This window comes from Rhinopithecus bieti, unplaced genomic scaffold, assembly GCF_001698545.2.
Source record: "Rhinopithecus bieti isolate Rb0 unplaced genomic scaffold, ASM169854v2 scaffold_64120, whole genome shotgun sequence".
Taxonomy (NCBI): Eukaryota; Metazoa; Chordata; class Mammalia; order Primates; family Cercopithecidae; genus Rhinopithecus; species Rhinopithecus bieti.
The window spans coordinates 866,322-893,625 of NW_016824553.1; the positions used below are offsets into that span (position 1 = coordinate 866,322).

The window sequence follows — 27,304 nt, forward strand, 5'->3', positions numbered from 1 at the left end:
AAAAAAAAAAAAAAAAAAAAAAAAAAAAAAAAAAAAAAAAAAAAGAATTATTACAATGGCAATACTCCCTGACATGGTTTGGCTGTATCCCCACCCAAATAGCACCTTAAACTGTAATAATCCCCACATGTCAAGGGCAAGGCGGAGATAACTGAATCATGAAAGCAGTTTCCCTGATAGTGTTCTTGTGGTAGTGAATAAGTCTCACAGAATCTGACGGTTTTTATAAATGGGAGTTTCCCTGTGTAAGATCTCTTGCCTATCGCCATGTAAGACGTGCCTTTGCTTCTCCTTTGCCTTCTGCCATGATTGTGAGGCCTCCCCAGTCATGTGGAACTGTGAGTCCATTAAACCTCTTTCCTTCACAAATTACCCAGTCTCGGGTATGTCTTTATTAGCAGCATGAGAACAGACAAATACACTGCCCAAATTGATCCACAGATTCAATGTAATCTCTATCAGAATCCCAGTTGGTTTCATTGTGGGAAGTAATAAGCTGATTCCAAAATTCATATGGAACTACAAGAGACTCAAAAGAGCCAAAATAATCTTCAAAAAGAACAATATTAGAGGACTCAAACATCACAATTTCAAAACTTACTACAAAATGACAGTAATAAACCCATGAGTCTGTGGACACCTGATTTTCAATAAGGATGCACATTGAAACCACAATGAGATACTACTTCATTCCCTCTAGGATGGCTAGAATCAAAAAGTCAGAAAATAATAAGTGTTGAGCTGGATGTGGTGGCTCATGCCTGCGATCCCAGAACTTTGGGAAGCCAAGGGAGGAGAATCACTTGAGGCCAGGAGTTCGAGACCAGCCTGGCCAACAATGATGAAACCCTGTCTCAACTACAAACACCAAAATTGCTGGGCATGGTGGTGCGCACCTGTGGTTCCAGCTACTCAGGAGGCTGAGGCGGGAGAATCGCTTGAACCTAAGAGGCAGAGGTTGCAGTGAGCTGAGATCTCGCCATGCACTCCAGTCTGAATGACAGCAAGATTCTGTCTCAAAATAAATAAACAAATAAGTACAACACAACACAACAAGTGTTGGCCAGACTATGAAGAAAATGGAACCCTCATACACTGCTGGTGGGAAAGTAAAATAATGCAGCCACTTTGGAAAATAATTTGGCAGTTCTGCAAATGGTTAAACACAGAGTTACCATCTGACCCAGAAATTACACTTGTAGGCATCTAAGAAAAATGAAAATATATGTCTACATAGAAACCTGTACACAAATATTTACAGCAGCACTATTCGTAATAGTAAAAGGTGGAAATAACCCAACTGTCCATCACCTGATGAATGAATAAACAAAATGTGGTATATCCACAGAATGGAATCTTATTTTATCATAAAAATGAAGTACTGACATATGCTACAACATGGATGAGTTTGAAAACATTATACTAAGTGGAAGAAAGCCAGTCACAAAAGACCACATGTATTAGTCTGCTTAGGCTGCCATAACAAAATACCACAGACTAGATGGCTTAAACAACAGGAATTTATTTTCTCACAGTTCTGGAGACTAGAGGTCCGAGCTCAAGGTACTGTCAGGGTTGGTTTCTGGTGAGGGCTCTCTTCCAGGGTTGCAGATGGTCGCCTTCTCGCTGTGTCCTCACATGGCCTTTCCTCTGTGTATGTGGAGAGAGAGCTCTCTGGTGTCTCTTCCTCTTCTCATAAGGACGCTAATCCTATCAGGGTAAGGCCCCACCCTCACGATCTTATTTAACCTTAATTATTCCCCCAAAGAACCTTACCTCCAAATACCATCCAAATACACTGGGGGTTAGAGTTTTAAGGTATGAATGGAGGAAGGGCACAATTAAGTCCATAACACCACATATCATATAGTTATATTTACACAAAATATTCAGAATAAGCGAATTTATAGAGACAGAAAGTACATTAGCAGGATGGGGTAAGAAGGAAGCAATAACTAAAGGGCACAGGGTTTCTTTTTGAGATGATGAAAATCTTCTAAAATTGAATGTGACAGATGAACATTATCTGTGAATATACCAGAAACTAATGAAATGTACACTTTAAATGAGTGCATTGTATGCTATGTGAATTATATCTCAACAAAGCCATTAAGGCCAGGCACAGTGGCTCAGACCTGTAATTCCAGCACTTTGGGAGGCCGAGGTAGGTGGATTACTGGAGGTCAAGAGTTCAAGACCAGCCTGGCCAACATGGTGAAACCCCATCTCTACTAAAAATACAAAAAAATTAGCTGGGTGTGGTGGCATGCACCTGTAATCCCAGCTACTCAGGAGGCTGAGGCAGGAGAATCGCTTGAACCCATGAGGTGGAGGTTGCAGTGAGCCAAGATCATGCCATTGCACTCCAGCCTGGGCAAACAGCAAAACTCTGTCTCAAAAAAAAAAAAAAAGCCATTAAAACATTCAATACCATTCCAATCAATCAACTTTTGGGGTAGAAATTGACAAGAAGTTGCCAGCCCATTGAGGAAAAGTCTTTTTCAACAAATGGCACTGGAATAATTGGATATCCACACAGGGAAAATTTAACCTCAAGACTTACTGCACACCATATACAAAAGTTAACTCCAGGTGGATCACAGGTCTAACAGTAAATGCCCAAACCATAAAATCTTATGAGGAAAACACAAAATATCTTTGAGATTGAGGCAAAGGTTTCTTATGTCATAGAGGCAGTAACTGCAAAAAAAATAAAACCAATAAATTACGTTTCCCCAAAATACACATTTGCTCACCCAAAGACACCATTAAGAAAATGATTAGCAAGCCTCAGACTTGAAGAAAATATTAGCAAAATATATCTGACAAAACACTGGTACCCTTGACATATAAATAACTAAAACTAACAAAAAGCAAAATATCCCAAAAATGGAAAAAACCGGAGGCAAAAGACTTGGACACTTTACAAAAGATGACACACGAATGGTCAATGAGCATATAAAAAGGTGCTCAATGTACATGAAGTTTACATGGCAGCCCAAGAGGTGCCCCCAGTCTAGGGCACCTTTGCCTAAAGAACAGGATCAACTGTGCTTTGAATCCAGGCTGAGTCAGCGGAGGCAGGACTGAAAGCAGATCTTATATAGCTCTGATGACACACAGTCTTAGCTTCATCGTATTTTTATCTCAGCTTTAAATCAACTGAACTATATGGAGAAATGTTATCAGAAATGGAACGAGCAGGCTCTTCATGTGATCAGAAGCTGCCTGAGGGAGATCTGTCTAGGGCACCAGCCCCTCCTCAGACCCCACTGGTATGAGACCTGAGGAAAAAGAGCTCTTGGGATAATTCAAGTATATTATTTGGAAGGGGAGAATTCCCCATGTTCAAGGAAGGACTGTAAAACGGATGTATTCCTGAATTATCAGGTGTGCCATTTTCCTGAAGAATGAGCCCTGAAGGGCGCCTGCGTGAAAGGACAGGGCCGGAGCCTCCCGGCTGCTCTCTATGGTGTGGGCTCCTGCTGCTCCCCCAACCCGCCGCCCCAACGACGCCACACTCACCACCTGTTGCCCCAACATGCACACAAATTGAGTGTTCATAAATCATTTACTTTAGAAGAGTAGAAAAATGAACTATGACTAATCTTTAGGAGAAAAATGGTCACATCTAAAGTTATTCTTAAAGGAAAAAAATTAAAACAGAGTATGAGGAAAAGTTAAATATAGGAATTAAGATGAAATAAGAAAAAGCAAAAACATCAGAGATAAAAAATTAAAAGTCTACAAGGCAATAAAAGTTTCATTCAGCAAACAATAGATTAGGTATTTTATACTAAGGCAGCCATAGACTCTAACAAACCCGTACGTTTGACTTTTAAAACTCTGAGGTTCTTTGCTGAAGGTCCTCTGAGAGCTTCTTTGGCCAGAAAGCAGGTGAGAACGTAAGCAGGTATCTGGGGCCTCCTCCGCAGGCGGGTGGGGAAATGGTGTAACATGGTACAGGGGTTTATGTCCAAGAGCCAAGCCTGGTTCAGCCTCCACACAGGTCCTACAACTCTTCTGTCGTCCGTGAAACGTTGTCCGCCAAGGTATGCTTCTGTACTGATGGGCAGGGGCAAGTCGCTGTGAAAGGGTCCTATTAGATGCAAAGCTTCACATCTCACCTTTCAGCAAGCAGACACCCTCTGGGCACCTGCCCAGTGCCAGGCACCATGTGGGTGACTTAGGCCTCACCAATAGACTGCCTTCCCGGAGTTCAGCATTTACTACTAATGTAATATAAAGTGAGCCGCAAGGTGACGGAGCCAGTGTTCTCAAATGTCTCTGTTACCCACGGCACCATGCCTTATTTCTGAAGTCAACACATCTGGGGAATCAATTCTTGACTTTTAGTTATTGCCAAACTCCAACCATTCTCCTTAGCTAAAAGAAAAGCGAATTCAATCAAAGAAGCAAAACTAAACAGAACAGAACCATTTCCTACTACCACTTGTTTCCCAAATGCGACTTAAGAAGTGGAAATTTAAACAAGTAACTTGTATTAAAATCACATGGAAAGACTCTGCACTAAAAGTTTTATTAAAAATACAGTACTTCCTAGGCCGGGTGCGGTGGCTCACCTCTGTAATCCCAGCACTTTGGGAGGTCAAGGCGGACAGATCGCTTGAGGTCAGGAGCTCGAGACCAGCCTGGCTAACATGAAACCCAGTCTCTACTAAAAATACAAAAATTAGCCAGGCAAGGTGGTGCGCACCTGAAATTCCAGCCACTCGGGAGGTTGAGGTACGAGAACAGCTTGAACCCAGGACGCAGAGGTTGCAGTGAGCCAAAATCACACCACTGCACTCCAGCCTGGGCAACAGAGCGAGACACCCTCTGAAAAATAAATAAATACACACACACACACACACACACACACACACACACACACATAGTACTTCCTATCTTCACACATTAACAAGTTAACCTGTACCAAATGGCAAACCAGCAGGCTCACATACTATTCTGTATAATCCGTCTGTAGTCATAAAAGAATAAAGTCCTGTCCAATCTGTGGGTAGGTGCATTTCTGAAAAGAAATATCCTATACGAAGCAAATAAATTCACATCTAATAGCATACTTCAAAAGCAAAAACTAATTGCAATTGATTATAATGAACTAAAAACTGTGTTACATAATGTTCAAAGTACTCTGAGTATATATCCCATGAATCAAACTTTGAAAAATAGCTGAAGAACATGCCATATTTGCCATATTTATACTAACCCTGCCCCCAACCAAAAAAAAAAAATCACTTGTGTCAAGTATGCAATCTCATAATTTCTACAGGGTCTTACTTTAAGACAGATATATAATTTCTCAATTCTAAGAGTAATTTTAATAGTACTAGGTCAGTAGTAAAAGGTAGCGAGAATTTTGCAAGCTAGGACTTAACATTTGCAAAAGGCAAACTAATAAACTGTACTTTAAAATGCATGCTCTATACTGAAAATCTAGAAGGCAAAGAAGAGCAACTTTTAAAACCTCATCTATAAGCCCACCATCTTATAAGGGACAGTTCCTTTCCATATGGTATACAAAAAGGTTTTCAAAAGCAGGAGTGTGTGCTGATGGTTCACAACTCACGTACCACTTCACCTCCTGCTTTCCCACAGCAATATATTACGAACATTATTCCATGTCAATAGTCTTCATTGCATTTTTAAATGCAGTTTATAGTTACATCAAATCCTTAATACTGAAGATTGAGGTTGTTTTCCATTGTTTCCTATTATTAAAATATGCCGAAGAGCCTCGCACATGCGGTTTTGAATACAACTATTTCCTTAGGATCAAGTTTAAAAAATAAACAAATTGCTGGGCCACAGTACATTTTTATGTCTCTAGAAATATATTTCCAGGCCAGGCCTGTGTGGTTCATGCTTGTAACCCCTCAACTTTGGGAGGCCAACGTGGGAGGATTGCTTGAAGCCAGGAGTTCAAGACCAGCCTGGGCAATATAGCAAGACTCCATGTCTGCAAAAAATAAAAAATTAGGTGTGGTGGTGTGCACCTGCAGTCCCAGCTATTCAGGAGGTTGAGGTGGGGTGGGTGGTGGAATCACTTGAGTCCAGGAGTTGCAGGCTGCACTGAGCTATGATCGTGCCATTGCACTCGAGCCTAGGTGAAAGGGCAAGATGCTATCTCAAAACAAAAAAATGTATTTCTAAATTTCCCTCCAGAAAGATCAGAGCAAACTAACATTTCTGCCTGCACTGTACCGCTTGGTCTCCTCGCCAACACTGGCTGTAATAGTCATTTCTTAACAATGTTTTTCAACATGATAGGTAAAAATAGGGTCTCACTCTGTTGCTCACGCTGGAGTACAGTGGTGTGATCATGACTCACTGCAGCCTCGACCTCCCAGGAGCAAGTGATTCTCCTGTCTCAGCCTCCTGAGTAGTTGGGACTACAGGTATGCACCACCACACATGGCTATTTCCTTTTTTTTTTTTTTCAGAGACAAGGTTTTGCTATGTTGCCCAGACTGGTCTCAAACTCCTGAGCTCAAGTGATCCACCTGCATTGGCCTCCCAAATTCTGGGAATTAAAGGCGTGAGCATGGCTGGCCTAATTCTTCATTTCTTTAACAGTTATAAGGTTGAACATTTTCCACATGCTTACTATCTGCATTTTTTCTTTCTGTGAACCAGTATGTCCTTTTACAGACTTATGCTAAAACTATGGATAAACATATATCTATACACACACAAGAGAAGGAAAGATTACATCTGAAAAATATGAAAACTTTCTCTGTTTAGGTTCCTTTGATGTAAGCCATGTTCATTAGGTGAGCAGAATCAGATTAATGTAAGACTCCTAAATGAAGAGTGCAAGATGAAAAGTGTCTAAACACATTTGTTGGGCTGGATGGTTATTCTAAAACAGACATGGATCATCATTAATCTACTTTGAAGACAATTTGTTATTCCTTCTGTTTGATCTGCTGTTCTTTGAAATTTTGGTTTTCTATAAAGGAGAGAATTTTGCAGTGAGCAGGTGAAGCAGGACAGCTGCCACCTGAGCACTCCTCTGCAGCCGCAGCTCCTATGGAAGGGAAGGCGATGGTCAGAGTGTGGACCTGAAAAGAGTGGTGGCGGCAGCCAAGACGGGACTGCTCAACTGGCAGGTGCAGAGTTGCAGCAGGGACCAGTGTGTCCTGGCACAGTGTCCCTGCAAAGCACAGCCGTAGGCTCCAAGGGCTCAGGAGACTGACTCGGGTGAAAAAGTGCCCCGACCCCCAGCAATCACGAATCTTATCACAAAACATCACAACAGACGATTAAATGTGAATTCTGAATGTGCTCATGTTATGACTTACTGAGAGCAACCAAGATCAATCTCATTCTCATTCTCAAATATGAATGAATGATTCTCAAATCAACCAATTTCATTCTCAAATATGAAAGAGATTCTTATGGTGCCAGTGGGGGAAAAGAAGACTGGAAAAAGCAGGCTAAGGAACAGAACAAACTGATTCAGGCCACAGCACTGTACAGGAAGACAAATAGAAACTTCCAAGTTTATGAGAATTTATTCAGGTAGAGAGAGAAAAAAAGAAAGACATCAGCATGAAAGTTTAAACTGATGCCAAGAGAAGGTAAAATCATGACTCTGAGGTACGTGACCTGGAAACAAGACACAGGTAGGTCTGGGGCCCAGAACAATGAACAGAAACCTCCAATACGTGACTTGACACCTGCACAAGCTAGGCCGGACCCTCATACTTCACTGCATCCCCTTAAATGCCTCTCTAGCCGGGACCCATGTTTGTCTTCCAACCTCAGCACAACACCTGAAATATAGTGGAGTCAATAAATTGAATAAGAAATGCCAATACCTATTTCAAATTCAAAAGGAAGGAAACCTGGTATTTACCCACCTGCATAGAATTTTATTCTGCGTATTTTATTGTAGAGGAAACCCTGTAGACAGGAAACCCTGTCTCTACAAAAGATACAAAAATTAGACAGATGTAGTGGTGTGCGCCTGTGGTCCCAGTTACTTGGAGGCTGAGGCGGGGTGATCACCTGACCCCAGCTTGTGGCTGTAATGAGCCATGAACCCATGACTGCACTCCAGCCTGGGTTGACAGAGTGAGACTGTCTCTGACACACACACACACACACACACACACACACACACACACACACAAGTTGCTGCATGGCTGCATGGTAACTATACACATGTAAGACATCATAGAAAACTAGAAGTGAATAGTTGGAAGCGCTTAACAGATAGACTCACAGTGGAGAGTAATGGCTCAAGGCTAAAACTTTAGGAGAAAAACCAAGTCTTTGAGAAACGGCTAAAAACCAAGTTAACCAAAGTGGATCTTTCTGTCTGCAGATGCTCTGGTCATTTTCTTTTCTGTCTTTTCTGATTTTTTTATTTTTTATTTTTGGCTTTTCCAAAATTCCCTTCTTTCACCATTTTGAGTTGAAAAGTCAAGATAAATATTTATGCTGTAGAATAACCCACCTCCCTGCTACAGCAACCACAAATGTCACAGGTTCCTAAAGGCTCCAAGAATATTTGTTTTACAGCAAGGAGTAGTTGCTTTTTCTAAAAAAACACTCAATTTTCTCCTCCAGGATACACAATAGGTAAAAATCCAGCTGTTAACTACCAACCAGAGTTAGGGGAAGGAAAAGAATCCCTCCTTTTTCTCTCAACCAGTTTTCCTTTCTAACCCACTTCCTTTGCCAACTGCTGATGAGGCATGTCTAATTTTGCAGAGTGATACTAGAACAGATGAGAGGCACTGCCAGCTTCTTCTTCCCCACTCCAAAGCACCTCCTGCCCTGAAATGCAACCTTTCACAACTGTATGTGTTAGATGTCACAGTGAACAAGCCTTTAGGAGATTATTTTAAAATGACCAAATATACACCAGTAAGAGAAAACTTCTGAAAAACTGCTCTGTTATGCAACCTGGGGCTGGAATAAAACAGCAATAATGGCAACATACACACAATTCCAAAAAGTACTATGTGTAAATGGCTTAAAGTGAAGATGGCTCTACGAAAACATGACCGACAACTCAAAATTCTTTCAGTTCTCACAGTGATGCTGAAAAGATATGTGAAGAGTTAGGTTAAAATCACATTTTACGATTTTCAATAAGTAATAAATGTAAGTATACACTCTATTGTTTCACTTCTATCCTAATATATTGAAGAGTTAATCAAAATACTTCAAACTTCTCAAAGAAAGTATAGAAATGTAATACTCTGAGAAATGGGATCCATTCAAATATAGTAGCTTGAAGGCTACATAGAGGGTCTAAAGGTGATTCTAGATTCAGACTGCTGAGAATCTTAAGACTCGCCTCACCACCACTACTAGCTGCTATACAACTAGGTTCCTGAAGCTTATCCACAGAGGAAGGTGACTGCCACCAGCCCGCGGTGAGATAAGGCTTAATGAGGTGTGGACGGTTCGAAGCACAAAGCCTGACACACAGGACTCAAACTGTAGCCATTATTTCATAAAAATGTCCAAAGAATTAAAGAAAGATATTTTAGATTTGGTTTAGATTCTCCAATTTTTTGTAAATATATGGCGCTATTACTTTCTCAGACAAAACTGGAAGAAAAACTACCCAATTTGAGTGGCAGTCCTGAAAAAAATTAAAGTTGCAGGTACCAGAACAACTATAAATTATACAAATTTAATTATTTGTAGAATACAAGAATTCGGTAACTTCTGCTAGCATACAAAGTCTCACTGTCTTATGAGCAAAATAAACCATCAGAAAAGGACCAACCTGATTTAGTAAGAAAGAACACATTAAGAAATTACCAAGGCTGGGCGTGGTGGCTCATGCCGGTAATCCCAGCACTCTGGAAGGCCGAGGCAGGCGGAATGCTTGAGCCCAGAAGTTTGAGACCAGCCTGGGTAACTTGGTGAGACAGTCTCTAGGGGAAAAAAATAAAATAAAATAAAATTTTGCTGGGCATGGTGGTGTGTGCCTGTGGCCCCAAACACTTGAAGGCTGAGATGGGAGGATCGTTTGAGCCTGGGAGGCAGAGGGTGCAGTGAGCTGAGATCGTGTCACTGCACTTAGTCTGGGTGACAGAGCAAGACTCTGCCTCAAAAAAAAAAAAAAAAAAAGGCATGACTTATAAGGCATATTAATTATATCTCAATAAGGTGGATTTTAAAAAGAAATTCTCCAGAGACAGATCAGCAGTGACACCTCCTTGGGCTCTGGAGCAGTGCTCTCCTGCTTTCTGTACATCAGAAATCCCACTCGTGTCTTGCCTCACCGGTGGAACCCCCACCCTTCAGCTTTCTTACAAGAATTAAGAAAATGCCATACCTAGCAAGCCAGAATGCTGTTGGGTGGCATAATAGCCTCTCAGTTGGCAAAGACTCTATCTTCTTTAAAAGCATCCTACCCATCACAGCACCCTGCAATCCCACTCCTGAGTATACACCCTGGAGACCAGAAGTCACAGAGCCACTCAAAAACTCTCACACCATGTTTACAGTGGTATTTGTAACAGTCAAAAGGTGGAAAAAACCCAAATATCCATCATTGATCAATGGGCAAACAAAATGTAGACTAGCTATACAACTGAGTCATAAAAAGGAACGACGTACACAGTGATACGTGCTACAAGGATGACGCCTCCAACCATGCTAGGTCAAAGAAGCCACATAGGCAGCCCGCAGATCATATGATTCCATTTATGCAAAATGTACAGAATGGGCAAATTCATAGAGACAAAGTAAATGACGGTTGCCAGCGCCTGGGGGGACAAGGGCATGAGGAGTGACTGCTAATGGGTACAAGGTGTTGCTTTGGGGTGATTAAAATGTTCTAAAGTTAGATAGTGGTGATAGGTGCAAACCTCTGTAAATATACTAAAAACCACCGCACTGTATACTTTTTAAAAGGTTGAATTTTATGGTACGTAGTTACATCTCAATAAAGCTATTATTTTAAAAGTATTCTATATGTAAGTGTATATACATATATAAATATGCAAACACACAATACATTTTATGCTAATTCCGAGACTGACATAGTTTTATATCTACTTAATTGTTTTTTAGGATTCTGAAGTATTAACATAGGTAAGAACATACTGGAATATCACAAAAACTAGTTTGATAGTAACTGATATATTCTAAAAATTTAAACCTGAAGCTGTTGAATCAGCAACTTTAAAGTCCTAGAAACAGTGGCAATCTGCTCTCTCCTGAGTAAGCTTAACTCTAATTTCAATGTCGTACTTGTATGGAATCAAGAAAACCTCCAAATTAGCTGGTGCATCTCCAACCACATGAATAGCGGGAACTGCATCTCCTCCACCTTCATCACCTTTGTAGCACACAGCACAGTCCCCCATGCACATCATGGACCAAAAATAAAGGGAATAAAATTCTTTTTAGATATTGTACTTTAGAAAATAGGGCCAGAGCCTGGGCAACATAGCAAGACTCTGTCTCTATAAACGATGAAAAAAAATGGCCAGGTGTGGTGGCACGTGTCTGTGGTCCCAGCTACTTGGGAGGCTGAGATGGGAGGACTGGTTGAGCCCAGGCATCTGAGGTTGCAGTGAGCTGTGATCACACCACTGCACTCCAGCCTCGGTGACAGACCGAGACCCTGTCTCAAACACACAAAAAAAATAGGGCCATAACAGGCAAACTTTTGCTCGATGTTCTATCCCTTTAGATCAGGTCAACGAACTTTTCCTGTAAAAGGGCAGGTAGTAAGTATTTTAGGCTTCATGGACAAAACTGTTCCTGATACAACTACTTAACTCTGTTCTCATAACACAAAGCAGTCATAGACAACATATAAACAAATGGACAGTAAAACAAACAATCTGCTGAGAACCTCAGGACCTTGCTTTGGACCAGAGTTGCCCAACGGAACCTTCTACAATGACAGAAATGTTTTATTTACTCCACACACAGCTAGTGCGCCTAAGGAACTGAACCTTTAAAATATTTCAAATGTAAACAGCCACGTGTGCTCAGTGGTGACCGTACTGCCCAGCACTGCATTTGACTAAAAATGAACCAGTTCTACTCTGTTCAAAAACTTAAGGCTAAAAATGAACCCTGCAACTATTTTACATGATGAACTGGGAGGAGAAAACAATATAAAATTCTAATAATTCATAAGTCTTACTAGTAAATAATCAAAACTCTAAGCAAATCAACCTGCGCTAGGCAGGAGGATACGTGTAGAGCTCCATATATCTGGACTTGGCCATGCTCTGCCGCGTGTACACCTGCTGGATGCCGGCTCTGAGGTCGTCCCAGATCTGGTCCAGGCCAATCTGCTTCAGGCCGTGGGGGTTCTGACTCCGGGTTGACGACATTGTGAGGGATGTTCTAAAGTCGTCCAGTGCAGCAATCCTTATTCAAAGTACAGCTAGTTCTCCATTAGATGAAAATATACAGTACCATTCCAAATTTATTCACAGCAGCTCAGAAAGGATGTCCTTTAAATGTAGAGAATGAAATCTCATTGCAGGCAAACCTGAGGAAGAAATAAAGAGAATTAGTGGATTGTCTCTGGGGTACTGTAATAGGGTGAGACACACTGACAGAAACACTCAGTCTGCAGGCATTAGCAGGGCCCAGTCTAATCCAGAGACCATTTCTCTATGTGGAAACACATTCATGTTAATTATATGGTCTGTGTACAAAAATATGCTTATTTAGTTCAAAATCATTACGATATTAGCACTCAAGAGAAAAGCTAGGTAAAAATTTGCACAAGCACAACTAACTCTGTTGCCTTTCTCTGCCTTCTAAAGTTACCAAAAAAATATATCATTTGACCTAGATGACAATTAGAAAGACAAACTCAAAGAAAAAAGGGCAAAGGATATGCTCAGGAAGTTCCCAGGAACACAAACAGCTAATAAATAGGAAAAATCACTCAATCTCACGGGTTACCTAGGACTTTTAGTAACTTTTCTCTTAGAATTCAGCGAGAATGCAAATGTTGGTGAGGCTGAAAATGAAAGGAAATAAGCACTCCCTTTCTAAGGAGGGAATCTGGCAAGAATTATCAAGATTTAAAATGTACTCCGAATTCAGAGAGACCTGAGTTTGAAGCTCAGTGCCACACCTACTAGGCAGGTACATGCAGTACTGGATGAATTTCTTAACCTCTCTAAGCTTTAATTTCCTAGTCTGCAAAATGGAGGCCAATTACTTTCCTCAAATGGATGTTGTAGAGTTTAAATAAGATAATGTGTAAGAAAATACTTAACACAGAGTAAATGCTTAACACATGGCAGTGGCTACTATTTCTAAGTATACGGAGCTAATGCCAAATACAATATATAATGCTTCAGCATCTTAGACTCATAAGTAACTTAGGTATTCAATATTGTATCAAACCAGTACTTCTCAACGCACAATATCACAGACATAATTTAAGGACTATCTATGTGTATCACATCAAAACGCAAAGGTTTTAAATAGGTATTTCCAGTGCAAATGAAGAAACGCTGAATTATTTTAATGGTTTCATAAAACAAATGTTACTGGGAAGTAAATGAGATCTGGAACAATGAGGCTAGGTTATTGAAGCCTGCAAATCTATGTGTGAGTTACCTTGTCAAGTAATTCAGCTCATCCTATATCCTCAATGGCACTGCAGAGCTCTGTGTGATCTAAGGCACATTTAGGGACCCTGTGAGGTCATGCTTAAGGAGTAAGTCTGAACCACTGAAAGCTATTCTCTAATTAATTTATTTATATTCTAGGCTGTGGGTCTTAATATTTTATAAATCTACAACACCATTCCTGATCCTGAAAGTATTTTATGTCTTCCATTCAAATTGGTATGTTCAAATGTGGAATATAAAAGTATCTAACACAAGGACTCCCTTAAGTTTTAAGAAACTGACAACTCAGCAACCACTCTGGAAATGTTTCCTGTGTGTAGTTTCCATGTGCTTTCCTTTCACCATCTACTTTGGGAGGGTCAATAGCACACTTACTACTAATAAGCATGTTTTGGACTGGTGGTGCCATCTGATAGCATCAACTGTTTGGACCTACCCTACTTTCCCCATCACTTAATTTTTTCCTAAGGGGAAATAATCACTGAAATTCCCCAAACTCATAGTTTTAATTCTATCTTGGATGATCTTTCTCATACCTCTCTAGATGCTCTTTTACTCCTTTTCCTTTTACTTGTCTTATAATTTCTATCAGCAACTGAAAAAAAATGTTCTACTCTGCCCCCCAAATGCCTTTCTCCATCAGCCTTGTCTGTGTCAGTGAGTGGCAACACCACATGTATCCACAAGTCAGAAACCTGGGAATGAGTCTGATGCCACAGCCCTCACCCTTTCACACTCAAGTGCTACGGACTTCACTTCAAATCCATTCGCTCATCTCCACTTCCTCCTCTAGTAATCATCACCATCTCTTACCCGGGCCACTATTTTAATTGTCTAAACTAGATTGGAATACCTTGTGTCTGCTTGTATCATTCTTGACATGGCAGTCAGCTGTCTAAAATCGCTGTCATCCTAAGACGGTGTCATCCTAATTCTGAATAGGCTGTCACCCTAAGAGCAACAGGGAGCCAAGGCAGAGTTTGAAGAAGGGAAATCCTTAATATGGCACTATCAGATCCTTTTCTCTCTCATTTGCCTCTTACAAAACCTCAACTCTCCCCCGCCCTCCCCTCAGGTTCAGCCCACGGATGTCCCTTCCCTGGCCATGCCAGTCTCCTTTCCCCACCAGAGGATCTCTGCATCTGCTGCTGCTGCTGCTTAGACAGTTCTAGAGAGTTCCTCCCCTTCTTCAAGTTGCCTTCCAGTCATACTTTCAAAGGAGCCTTACTAGGAAGTCCCAGAAGATGTTCAGGTTTGCCTTTAAATGGGATTTTCCCTTCTTAACACTTACTCCGGGCCATAATCCTGCACTTGTTTCTGTACTGTAACTCCCTCACTTCACTGGGGTGCAAGCCCCACAGGCTCGTGAGAACCTCATACAGAGCCTGGCATGCTGCTCAATAAATATTTTACAGAAATAAATGAAGGAATAAATTAGGGAACTGAAAAGCTATATGTCTTAAGAAGATTTAGGAATAAAATACCGGTATCATCAAGCATCTGAACTTGCTCAAAATCCCTCTTTAGAATCTCTACAAAATTCTATCTCGTTTCTTCTAAACTCTTTCCTTCAAATATTGGATTTTAGGCTAAAATTTATGTCTTGCTGTTTCATTTAGTCATGTTTTACATTATTTTGGTCATTGCAAATATAAACATATCCCAACACGGTGTTTAAACAGGCTTATGAAAATTACAGAATTTTAGTGACTACTTAGTTTTAATGTTTAGTAGGAAGCTACCATATGTCAGGCACCATCCTAGGCATTATTTACTCTTAACGGTAAACAGACATGGTCCATGCTCATAATGCTACACTGACGGAATAAAGCGTGCTTATTCATTTACTTATTTTTAAAGAGGGTATCACTCTTGCTCAGGCTGGAGTGCAGTGGCGTGATCATGGCTCACTGCAGCCTCAACTCCCTGGGCTCAGGTGATCCTCCCACCTCAGCCTCTCCAATAGCTGGGACTACAGGTTAGGACAACCATGCCTGGCTAATTTTTATTATTTATTTATTTATTTTTTGGGGTAGAGATGGTGTTTCGCCATGTTGCCCAGGCTGGTCTTGAACTCCTGAGCTCAAGCAATCCTCCTGCCTCAGCCTCCCAAAGTGCTGGGATTACAGGCGTGAGCCATGGGGTGCCCGGCCAAGTATACTTCTTTCTAAGATGCTGACACATAACCCACTTGTAAATCAGAAACTTTATGTGCTATGCATTTGTGTACCAAAAGCATTTCTTCTTAAGAGCCAAATATAATCACTGGCAATTAGAGGTTAACCTTAATGATAGTTCTGACCCTTCCTCTTCAGATGAAGAAACTAATTCAAAGCAGCAATCAAACTTGGCAAGCTTCTAACGCTACAAAGTAGCAGGACCACAAACTAATACAGTCTAGTCTGAATTTTAGGTTCTTCCATTTTCAGGGTGTCGAAACAGTGAAACTACTGTAAGTCATAGGGAAAAACAACCAATTGCCTATTTGTTAAATGAGGAAACCTCAACATCTCCAATTAAAAGAGCCGATAGCTTTAAAGAGTTAGTAAGTCAGTCCTAATTGTATCAGCATTAAATCTACTCAAATATTTTGAAATTTAAGAAAGCCCACTTTTTTTTTTTTTAAAAGCCTGACTTTTGAAAACTAAGATAAACTCTGCAACGATCAGGACAATTTGAAAGATAAAGTCAAGATACCAGCAATCCTCTAGCAAAGTTAAAATATACCAAATAAAATGGTCAGTGTGGATTTTTTATAACACCTCCATTCTCCTATCTCAGCATAAGCACATCAAATATGTTCTTTACATATTCTCTATCCTTTGTATTACATTTCTGATTCCAATTATGAATCTCACTCTGTTAAAACTCACTGATAATCTATGAGATCAAATACAACTTTTCATGTCACACTGTCAAGTTTACTTGCTGTACACTTTTGCATCCAGGTCTACACACAGGAACTTTATGCCACATCACACCTCAGTTTATATTCCGAATATGCTGAAAAATTAGCAAAATCTTCTATTCCTGCCGCTATGTGATTTATTCTTCTCTATCCATTTCCTTTTTTCTAGTTGTTCCCACTGAGTATCTAAAATTCATGCATAGATGATCTGAGGTTTTCAAAAATTCATACTTAAGTGGGCAGGTTTAAAGAGGATGACCTAATCTTACATTTTAAATAACCCCTAAACAGCCTCACTTATGTACTTAAAATATTAATAACTAATACAGCAAAGAAACCTAAAACAAAGTCTACAAGGAAATGTTAGAAGTAAACACATCACGAAAATGTCTTAAAGGACAGATAGGTCACATGCAAGCTGGGCAGCAACAGAGACCTGTGAGCAGGTCCCAGACAGGGGTCTCTGGAGCAGATGTTGAGACCTGGCTTAGGTGGAAGATGCTTCTTAGAGATGGGCACCCACGAGATGACAAGGAGGAAGCAGATGGGGCAGAGAAAAGATGAACTGTGATGTAGGCCCTATAAAGCCAGCATCAACCCGGCAGGGAGCTCTAACAACTGTTGCCAGAGGGTCTCACACCGGCTCACACTGCAGGCCGTTAACCCCGACCGGGCTGAGAAGGGCGCAGCCTGGTCCAGGCAGCTCTGCAGCTGAGGCCCAATGGTGCTAACACTGGAGTCAAGTCCTTCCTTGAAGGGGCATCTGGGTGGGTCACCTGTGTATCTACCAGCCTGCTCCAATGGACGCAAGAGGCTCAGGTAATGGAGCTTTCCAGTTTAGAGGGGTAGGGATGGGTGGGTGTATGTGTGTGAGTGTGTGTGCGTGTGCACGTGCTGAATGCCCATGCTTAATCTATTGATGCATCACTCAAGTGTCTGTTGAACTGAACTGATTGTTAAACTGCTGGGAAAATAAAATAGAATACAGGTGCCCACAAAATACTTGCTTCTCTGTTAATGTTGAACTTTACTTTACAAACTATATATCTACCATCTTATAATCAGGCCACCAAAGAATGTCACTCTTAAGCAGATTTCATAAAAGTCAGAGAGGTTCAAGTGATTTTAGGTAAGGGGTAAAATATTTTCCTCATAAATCACGTCTCATAGCTAGAAAACCTAGGAGGTCCCCAAACCTAAAGATATGAAAAACAAACAAAACCCAAAATATACTTAGGAAATCGGGTAGTTTTCAAAAGTACAAAGTACTCAGGTACAGGAGATCCTTGGCATCGCAGGAGTTACTAACTGTGGTTATGAATGTCCACGAGTTTCAGGCATGTACCCTGCAGATGTGCCACCTCCTGACTTGGACACACAGGTGGCCAGTGAGTGAAGCAGGCTGACAGGGGGGACAGCCACAGGGCCCCTCGCAGCTTCAGTGTTCTCTAGACGGCCAGCCCAAACCATGCTCATAAGCTCTCACTAATCCTCAGAGAGGGATTATCATTTTCTTGACAGGAAACCAAGGCACAAGATGCAATTAGTCAAGGACAAGAAGCAATGGCAGAGCCAGCTCTGCCTCCACACACACTAGCTGCTGGCTCCCAGAGCCCGCATGAGCTTTTACCGCAGACACACACGCGCGCAGACACACACGCGCACAGACGCGCGCAGACACACACACGCGCCACAGTTATACTTCACTTTCATCTAACCCTTGGAAAATAATGGAACACAACAGTCAAAATAAACAGGTCTAACAGGAGAAGGGCAGTCATATATACTTAAGAACTTGTCTCACAGAGAAGACTGTTATTCCAAAGGAAGATGAAAGCCAACAGAATCAATATGTAACAAGCACCCTAACAATTCCAACTGGGAACTAATCAAACAGGCTGGTTCTCAAGATTAACGGTGCATAAGATTCCTTCATGGAGCAGAAGTGTGAACTAACTAAATGACCTGCAAAACTCCTGAAAACTATATCTTCTTTGATATTAGTAATTTCAGTTTCATCCATGCATACTGAAAGGGCTTCTGAAAAAGAGCACTTACAACAGTCTACCACTAAACACTAATTGGAACATCAACTGAACTGAACATCAAGGGAATTGGGGAATTACTAGCTTTAGTGAAGTTAAATACTTTGTTTGCTGCAAGACTTCAGAGGTCTTGATAAGTGAACATGCCTTATGAATTTCCATCAGAAAACAGTATAAAGCATCTTCCCTCAAACTTACTTGGCCATGAAATATTTTTTCCTGAACATATCTTGAGACCAGTAGTGTGTTTCAAGAAAACTCCAGGATTTCAAGGAACATGGGTTTAAAAGAAAAAAAAAAAAAAAAAAAGATCTGTGCTGACCCCTACTGACTTCTAGCTCTTTGGGGATCAATCACACACTGATTCGGCAAATTTTTTCACTTAAAACTGATATACCTCACTTCACTTAATGAAATACACCTCATTTTTTTGGTGAGTCGCATATTCTGTTATTCATCAATAATAGTACCCAACAAAAAGCTTTCAAGTATTTACTTTTTAACAACTATAATACTGCAACAAGCAGCCTGATAAGTATTTACTTTTTGCTTACTTGAGTGATTGATAAATACCTATATGTACCTATCTGACAAATATGATACTGACTATGATGCTGTCTACCAAGACAGGAAACATCAGAGAGGAACAGATCTGCAGGAGGGCAGTTGCCCTTGGACATGTGAACCTGAGGTCCCTGTGAATCACCCCAGGCAGCTGGACACACAGGGCCACAGCACAGAAGAGAAGGTGGCCCTAGACAGCTGATCTCTGGGGTCCACCACCTGATCCTGGGAACCACAGTTCCTCAGGGGAATACGGCAGAGAGACGGCGCAAACTGAGTCCCGAGTAACATTTAAAAAATGACTGGATGATGGAGAACCCCCAGAGTTTGTAACTGCAAAGTCACAGCCAGAAACAAAGAGAAGAAACCCAAGCCTGGAAGCCAAGAGAAGAAAGCAGCGGTTACATAAAACTGTGACCTTCTAAGTTCTTTCATCTCTCTTAACCCACCTCATGGGTTTGTGGTAAGGATGAAATAAGCCAACACTGTTTCAAAAATGCTAACTATTACTTTAGTAGAAATCTAACTGGAACGAGTGGGGAGGGACAAAAAGACAGACGACCTTGAGCATGTGGGCTGTGAAGGAGTAAGAAAGCTGGAAAGGGCATGATGCCAACCAGGCTCACATGCCTCATCCTCTTCCTGCCTCTGGCTGGGAAGAGGGTTCTCAATCAAAGGGGACTGTGGGAGCTCCACGGTCCAGGTGAGAAGGCTCAGCAGGACGCCACCTGCAAACGACTGGAACAAAACACAGCTCAAGGAAATGAGGCTGAAGCCTGGGGTGGCCTGCAACCACCTTTGATAATAGGTTTCAGGAGTGGAGAGGAAGGTTCTGGGCTGTGCCAAAGCATCCAATTAATTTCTGAACTCTGGTGGTTAGCAGATGATCACTGCAGGGAGAGAAATGGCTAGTGCAGAGGAATTCCAGAGTCTTTCTCTGGGTCAATGGCTGTCAACCCACATGAGGAGGAGGCGGACCCCCGTCTGCAGCCTGCAGACCTGCAGGATGGCGGAGGACAGGAACAGCCACACCGGGAGAGGGCTTTAGGAGCCTTGGTCTTTATGGAAGAGCAATGGGGTTGAAGCAGTGTGAGAAGCGGCTATGGAGGAATTTCGCATTCATGGATGAGGACTCTAGAGAGGTCCAGGAAGAACTGAGGTGGGTAAAGAAGTGAGGGGAGTGGAGTGGGGAGTCCCAATCAGAGGATGTAGCAGGCAGCTGACGGTGTTTGTTAGTGCAGAAGACAGAAAGATGACTTGATGGCCTGTGTCAGTCTGTGACCACAGGGAGAGCCACTGGGGATTCAAACCTCCAGCGTCAGGAGGGAAGGGCTTCTGCTTTGCAAGATTCAGCCACGGCCCCGAGATTGGACAGGGCCAAGCATTTCTTCAACACCTATCTAACCAATTACGCCTTATGTATTCTCCGAATCTACTACTCCTTTGACAACTCCTAAATATACAGTAGAGCAGAATATAACTTCTTAAAACTTCAAGAATTTTAAGCTTTTACTTGCAGTGTGGCACATGAGATATGAAACTGACAGTAAAATAATTTAGACTTAGAGAAACTCGTATATGAATGCCAGAAAATACGCAAACACATGCATTTGCTGCACTGTTTATAAGAGCAAAACAAACCAACCTGGAAACAACCCACATGTCCACCAACAGGAGAATTCACAACTAAGCAGGACGGTCACACAACAGACCACACAAAATGAGCCAACTTCAGCTACAGGCTGCAACACAGGTGAATTTCAGGAGTCTTTTTTTTTTTTTTTTTTTTTTTGAGACGGAGTCTCGCTCTGTCGCCCAGGCTGGAGTGCAGTGGCCAGATCTCAGCTCACTGCAAGCTCCACCTCCCGGGTTCATGCCATTCTCCTGCCTCAGCCTCCTGAGTAGCTGGGACTACAGGCACCTGCCACCACGCCCGGCTAGTTTTTTGTATTTATTAGTAGAGACGGGGTTTCACCGTGTTAGCCAGGATGGTCTCGATCTCCCAGGAGTCTTGAGTGAAAAAAAAAAAAAAAGTGACAAAGGAATAGATACAGTATATCATTTTTATATCTAAGATTAATTTTAAGAGAGTACTTCTATGAAAAGAGAGGTTAGCTCTCCCCAACACGAATGGAAGGCACCGTAGTGACCCACACACACTTATCTGCTTACAGTGGCTACTGTGGTTTCATTGTACTTATGTTAAAAAAAAAATACTAGCTGGAGATACATATTTTTGAGATTGAAATGACATAATGGCTGGGATTTACTTTAAAATTTTGCAGAGAAAAAAAAGCTGAGAGATAGGTACACTGAAGTTTCNTTTATATCTAAGATTAATTTTAAGAGAGTACTTCTATGAAAAGAGAGGTTAGCTCTCCCCAACACGAATGGAAGGCACCGTAGTGACCCACACACACTTATCTGCTTACAGTGGCTACTGTGGTTTCATTGTACTTATGTTAAAAAAAAAATACTAGCTGGAGATACATATTTTGAGATTGAAATGACATAATGGCTGGGATTTACTTTAAAATTTTGCAGAGAAAAAAAAGCTGAGAGATAGGTACACTGAAGTTTCTACTTTCCATAATAAAAAGCTAACAAAAAACTCAGCAAACCTATGTTATATGTTACTATATAACATAAGTAAAAATAGAAAAGCAAAAGCATTTAGGGGGAGGGGCAGGCAATTAAAACATTGTGGAACAATTTAGCAGGTGAAAGGATATTCTATGCCTCTCAGAACTGAGACTGGAAAGCTCAAGCTCAGAAATCTTTGAATTCCATAAGAAATTATTAAATTCTCTTTAAGTTTTAAATGAATGGAATGCCTGAAAAAGAAAGAGGCTAATACAGCCAACCTGAGTTTTAAGTGTACAGCCAAGATTAGGTAAAACTGCCTAGGCAAGACAACTGAAGCTTTAGGCTATATACACATGTTACGAAAAGCTCTGTTGAGGATTTTAATAATACATTTCTACAGTTTCAAGTTAATAATTTCAGGAGTAAAAAACCAGCAACAAGCCACCAGATCTGTGGTGGCACCTTCTACTTTGCCCAACCCTCGACGACAACTCCAACCTGTTCCTCACTCCAGCTCTTCCTCCTCCTTCCACTGGATCTTCCAAAGGCCACAGACTCACATGTTCAACACTGAACTCCTCTCTCCCTGCCTTTCTTCCCAACTTAGTTGTCACGAGCCTCGGCTGCCCAGATTGGAATCCTAGGAGTTTCGAAAGCACCACCCTCTCTTCTAACTGCCCAAACATCTAATCCTATCTATTTTCCTCATGTTGCGTGCAATCTCACTTTTCCTCCCCATTCCTTCTAACAAGACTTTCAACTGAGGGTCACGCTTAGCCTCTCGACTGGTCTCTCTCCCTTCAAACTCACTCCCCCTTCTGCATTTCCCATCAGCTTTGATTCCTCTCTATTCTTACCCCCAATGAAAAATCAGTTCTATGAATTCTATCTCCTTATCTTCCTTCTCTTTACACTCCCAACTGCCAGAGTCTAGGCATTATTACCTCCCATCTGGCTCACTAACTAAAGGGTCTTCACTGGTCTCATCCCCTCCGATCCATCCTCCATATTGCTGCCCCACAATTTCTAAAACACAAACAGGCACTCACTCTGTTAACTGAATGAACTGCAGGGACCTTTTTCTATACGCTGCGTTTTATTTACCCACACCCATGGCACCTCCAGAATGTCCACTGAGTACAACTGTTCCATGTCAGCTTATTAACTATATAAAGAAAGAACTAATATTTACTGTGGGCTGTTATGCTAGACTCTGTGCAACAGCTTTAATGCTTTCACTGATTTACTCCTCACAGTAAATATATTCTCTGCATGTACAAGCTACATTTCACAAATGAGGAAGCCCAGGCTCAGAGGTGTTACCCATGCTGTTTCCTTAGAAGGCAGGCGTTTCTCATTCCACCTCCTTAAGAAGTGTGCTACCAAGAGTTACTCCTGCATCTGACATTACAACCTGGCTTCAAAAGGAAGCACGCAAAAAGACAGGTGAAAGCTTCATGATATGAATATGTAAAGACAGGTCCAAACTGCTGCCAACGAATAGGTCAGGGAAGAACTAGCAAATTCATGAGCTTGACTTTTACTTACATTTACACTCCCAAAGCTATTTAAAGCTCTACTTTGTTTGGATCTTCACTGGTTACTATTTGAATGTTATATTATTCTACATTTTTTAATCAAGACAAATTTTTAACTAAAGATGCCAGGACAGGGACTAATATCTCGTAAATACAGACCAAGAACTTGGGCATTTAGTATTTGGACATCTACCAAGAAGGACATTTACTAATTAGATAAGACTAGATGAGTTCGCTACTGAAATTCAAGGCTTGAGAAACTTGTACTTACTTAGAAGATTTATGCCATCCCTTTCTATATAAAACTACGGAAACCCTCAAACAAGTAAAATTGACAAGCAGCATAAAAAAATTTCAATTAACAAACACCCCAATAGACAGTTTCCTAGAGACAGTAGCTAAGTTTTAGCTCTACTTACTTAAAGCCATTCTAAACCTTTAAGTTCACTGGCTCTAAAGTCAGAGAAATAAAATAAACACATACCCAAATAAGAAGTGGGTTCTGCTTCTCAAACAACTAATTCCAAGTCAAATTCTCAAGACATGAATTTATCACATATGCTTGCATTGCCTTGTTCATGTTGTTACTCAAAGCTAATAATTAAATATCTGGGGCATTAAAAGTCCATATTCACTCAACATAGATCTGTCACATGCTCCATTAATTCTACCAGATATCTACCCCCAAAAAACAAACAAAAAAAATCAAATATCCACCCAAAGACTTGTACATGAATGTTCACAGCACTTTATAATAGCCCCAAAGCGGAACAACCCAAATGTCCACCAACAGGTAAAAGGATAAGCAAAATGTGAGGCAGCCACGTAATAATGCCACGCAGTCAGACTATTTGGCAAAAAAAAAAAAAATCAAGTACTGATGCAGCATGGATGAACCTCAAAAACATTAACACTAAGTGAATGCCAGATGCAAAAGACCACGTATCATATGACTCCATTTATTACATGAAATGTCCAGAATAGGCAAATCTATAGAGACAAAGTAGGTTAGTACTTGCCCGGGGTTGGGAGGAGGGTGGGAATGGGGAGTGACGGCAAAGAGACACAAAGGATCTTTCCAGGGTGGGTGATGGAAATGTTCTAAACTTGCATTGTAGTGATGGCCACACAACTCTAACTTCCCTAAATATCACTGAATTATACATTTTAAATGAGCAAATTTTATAGTATGTGCATTAAACCTCAATAAAGCTGTTAAGCAACAATAAAGAACAGACTCAAAGCACGCTAGCTGTAAATCTTATGGTTCAAATTCAGTTCCTTCACAGAAAGGAATGCATCTCTGCAAGACGACCAGACCAGGTTCTGTGTACATATGGGTCTTGGCATCAGCACTAAAAGCAGAATTACCGAGTATTCTACCAGAAAGGTAGCTTTAAGAAATGCTATGTAAGACATTACCAATAGAGGGATTTATACTCTCCTGCAGTAATATATCAACAGGTGAAAACACAAATGTCAAAGTTTTGCCTGCAGGTATTGGAAGAGATGTCATATGGCATGCATGATGTGCTGCAACATTAAAGTTACAGACAAAAATGGCAATACAAGTTAATAAGGGAAAGAAGTCATTTCAGGCTACAAGAATCAGGAAGCCTTTACAGAATGTGTGCTTTGAGCGTTTCTCAGAGGATGAGCAGGATTTGAATAGCAGTAGAGGTACAGGGAGGCTGATATCCAAGGGAAGACAAGCATGAGGCAGAAAACTGATCACAGCAGCCCGGTGAAGGATTTGGGCAAGTCATGAGAGGTGGCGGCTGGGTCACTGGGAAGAGGATGCAAGGCCTTTATTCCGTGAGGGTGACAGAGTTATGGAGGGATTCGGAGAAGACAGGTGACACTGAGATAAAGGCTCAACTTAGACCAACAGCAATGGAAAGAGAGAGGCCCAAGACACAGGCGACACAAAGCAGTTATCGTGGTGACTGGTCAGACCGGATGGGGTGACACAGGTAAGAAAGAATTCAGGACGACAAAGGCTCAAATTTATACTTTCAAACTTCCAACAATTTATTTCTGGATTCAAGAACTTGACAGACACTACTTTCAAAATTCAAAACAAGGCCAGGCATGGTGGCCTGTAATCCTAGCACTTTAGAAGGCTGAGGCAGGCAGATCACCTGAGGCCAGGAGTTTGAGACCAGCCTGGCCAACATGGTGAAACCCCATCTCTACTAAAAATATAAAAATAAGTCAGGTGTGGTGGTGTGTGCCTGTAATTCCAGTTACCCGGGAGGCTGAGGCAGAATTGCTGGAACCCTGGAGGTGGAGGCTGCAGTGAGCAGAGATGGCCCCACTGCACTCCAGCCTGGGTGACAGAGCGAGACTCCATCTCAAAAAAAAAAAAAAAAAAAAAAAAAAAAAAACAAAATTCAAAACAAAATTCAAAACAAGACAGCTATCGCTCAAGAAATGTTCCATGGTAAGAATAGGAATTTGCCAGATCTAATAACATGACAGATGCTTTTACCCTTTGATCTAGCAATCCACTTCCAGGAATCTATTCCCAAAATGTGCCAGCCAAAACCACAAGAAGTGGTAAATTCAAGTTTTGTCACTGCAAAAGACTTGAAATCAACCCCAAATCCATCAGTAGGGGACAGGAAGGCTAAGTTAGGACAATGAACACTGCGCAATGACAGGAACTGTTAAGAAAAAAAGAAAGGAGCTCCACACACTGATAAGAAAGTAAATTCTTAGCGGATACTTAACCGAAAACAGGTACCTTTTGTGTGTGATGGGAGTAAATACTAACATGTAAGTGTAGATATATTTTCTTTTCCAGAAGAAAATTGGGAGGCTAAACTGAACACTAATAAAAATGGTTACCCACGGGGGAAGGAGAAAACAGTGCGGGAGATGGGTGGAAGTGAGACTACAGTGGGGTCCATGGGTGGATTTCAGAGGGCTTCTCAATGTAAATGGGGCAAAAAATTACAACTTTATTTTCACTAACATTTGATGGAAATTTGACAATTCCTTTGATGATGAATGCAGGCAACAGATGCAGTACTTTTAACAAAGTGTCTAACTTTGTCAGCAAGAAATCACAAAGATTTTCATTATTCCATGCTAGATATTGCCAGTATCATTTATGCTCATCAACACCTTGAAATTATAGTAGTTACATATGAAGTCTACAACTACTAGATCTTAAATAGGAAGATGTCTGCATATGTTAGCATGTGGAATTCTCAGGAATGGACATGTGTGCTACACTTTTGACACTTTTTATGATTAAAAAAAGCAAAAAAGCTGTACTGTAAAAGCTAGAAGAACATCTTGGAGCCATATGTGGCCTACAGGATCTCAAGCAATTACAGCCTCTGTCTTAGGTAATCATCCGGCAACAATATAATTGTAAATAAATATGAACTCACAAGTACGAAATATCATGGCAGTTCTAGGTTACAGGATGATCATCCAGACATATAATGTATTTATATGAAATTCTTTATATCACTAAATTGAACACTCAGTTCAAAAATTCTCATGCTGGCAAAACCCCAGGAGTAAAGGGAGATAGAGAGCAAGAACTCTATATAAGAAAGTGAGGATTAACAGAAATAGAGAAGTTACGAGAAGAAGCCTGAAACTAGAAAGAAGATGAAGAGCTTAATTTTAGATAAGTTGAATGTGATTTTGTTTTAAAGGCTGGCAGTTTAAAATTGTAGCCCAAAGGAAATCACACCTGAAGGAATAAATTTAGTAACTGACAAAAAAGTAAAATTGTTGGCATCAGTGCAAACAACAGCGCAAAATCTTCAAAGTGTGAAGAACTTAATAGAGATGAGGACTAGAACTTTGTTCTTAAAGGACGTGGGCAAAGTAGTCCCTTGCCTCCCACCCCTCCCAAAAAAGGAGAGAGAATACTTGCAAGAGACAGAATATGTAAGTAGGAGAACCAGGAGGCCAGAAGGCAAGCCAAAAGAGGCTCATCCACGAAACTTCTAGTTCGACAGTGTTAAGGTTGAAGATAAATCAAGGAAAAGGTCTATTATGAAAAAGTCATTGACTGGTAACTGCCAGGAG

The 27,304-nt window shown here is 41.1% G+C and overlaps 1 protein-coding gene across 2 annotated transcripts in view; it reads right to left on the bottom strand.

Moving 5' to 3' along the window:
• Window positions 1-27,304, bottom strand: part of CUL1 (cullin 1) — a 104,950-nt gene that overhangs the window by 59,503 nt on the left and 18,143 nt on the right. For both annotated transcript variants that reach the window (XM_017862405.1, XM_017862404.1), the window contains exon 2: window positions 12,208-12,508. In XM_017862405.1, coding sequence (XP_017717894.1) covers window positions 12,208-12,347 — 140 coding nt within the window. In that variant the 5' untranslated portion in view covers window positions 12,348-12,508. The remainder of the gene's footprint in view (window positions 1-12,207; window positions 12,509-27,304) is intronic.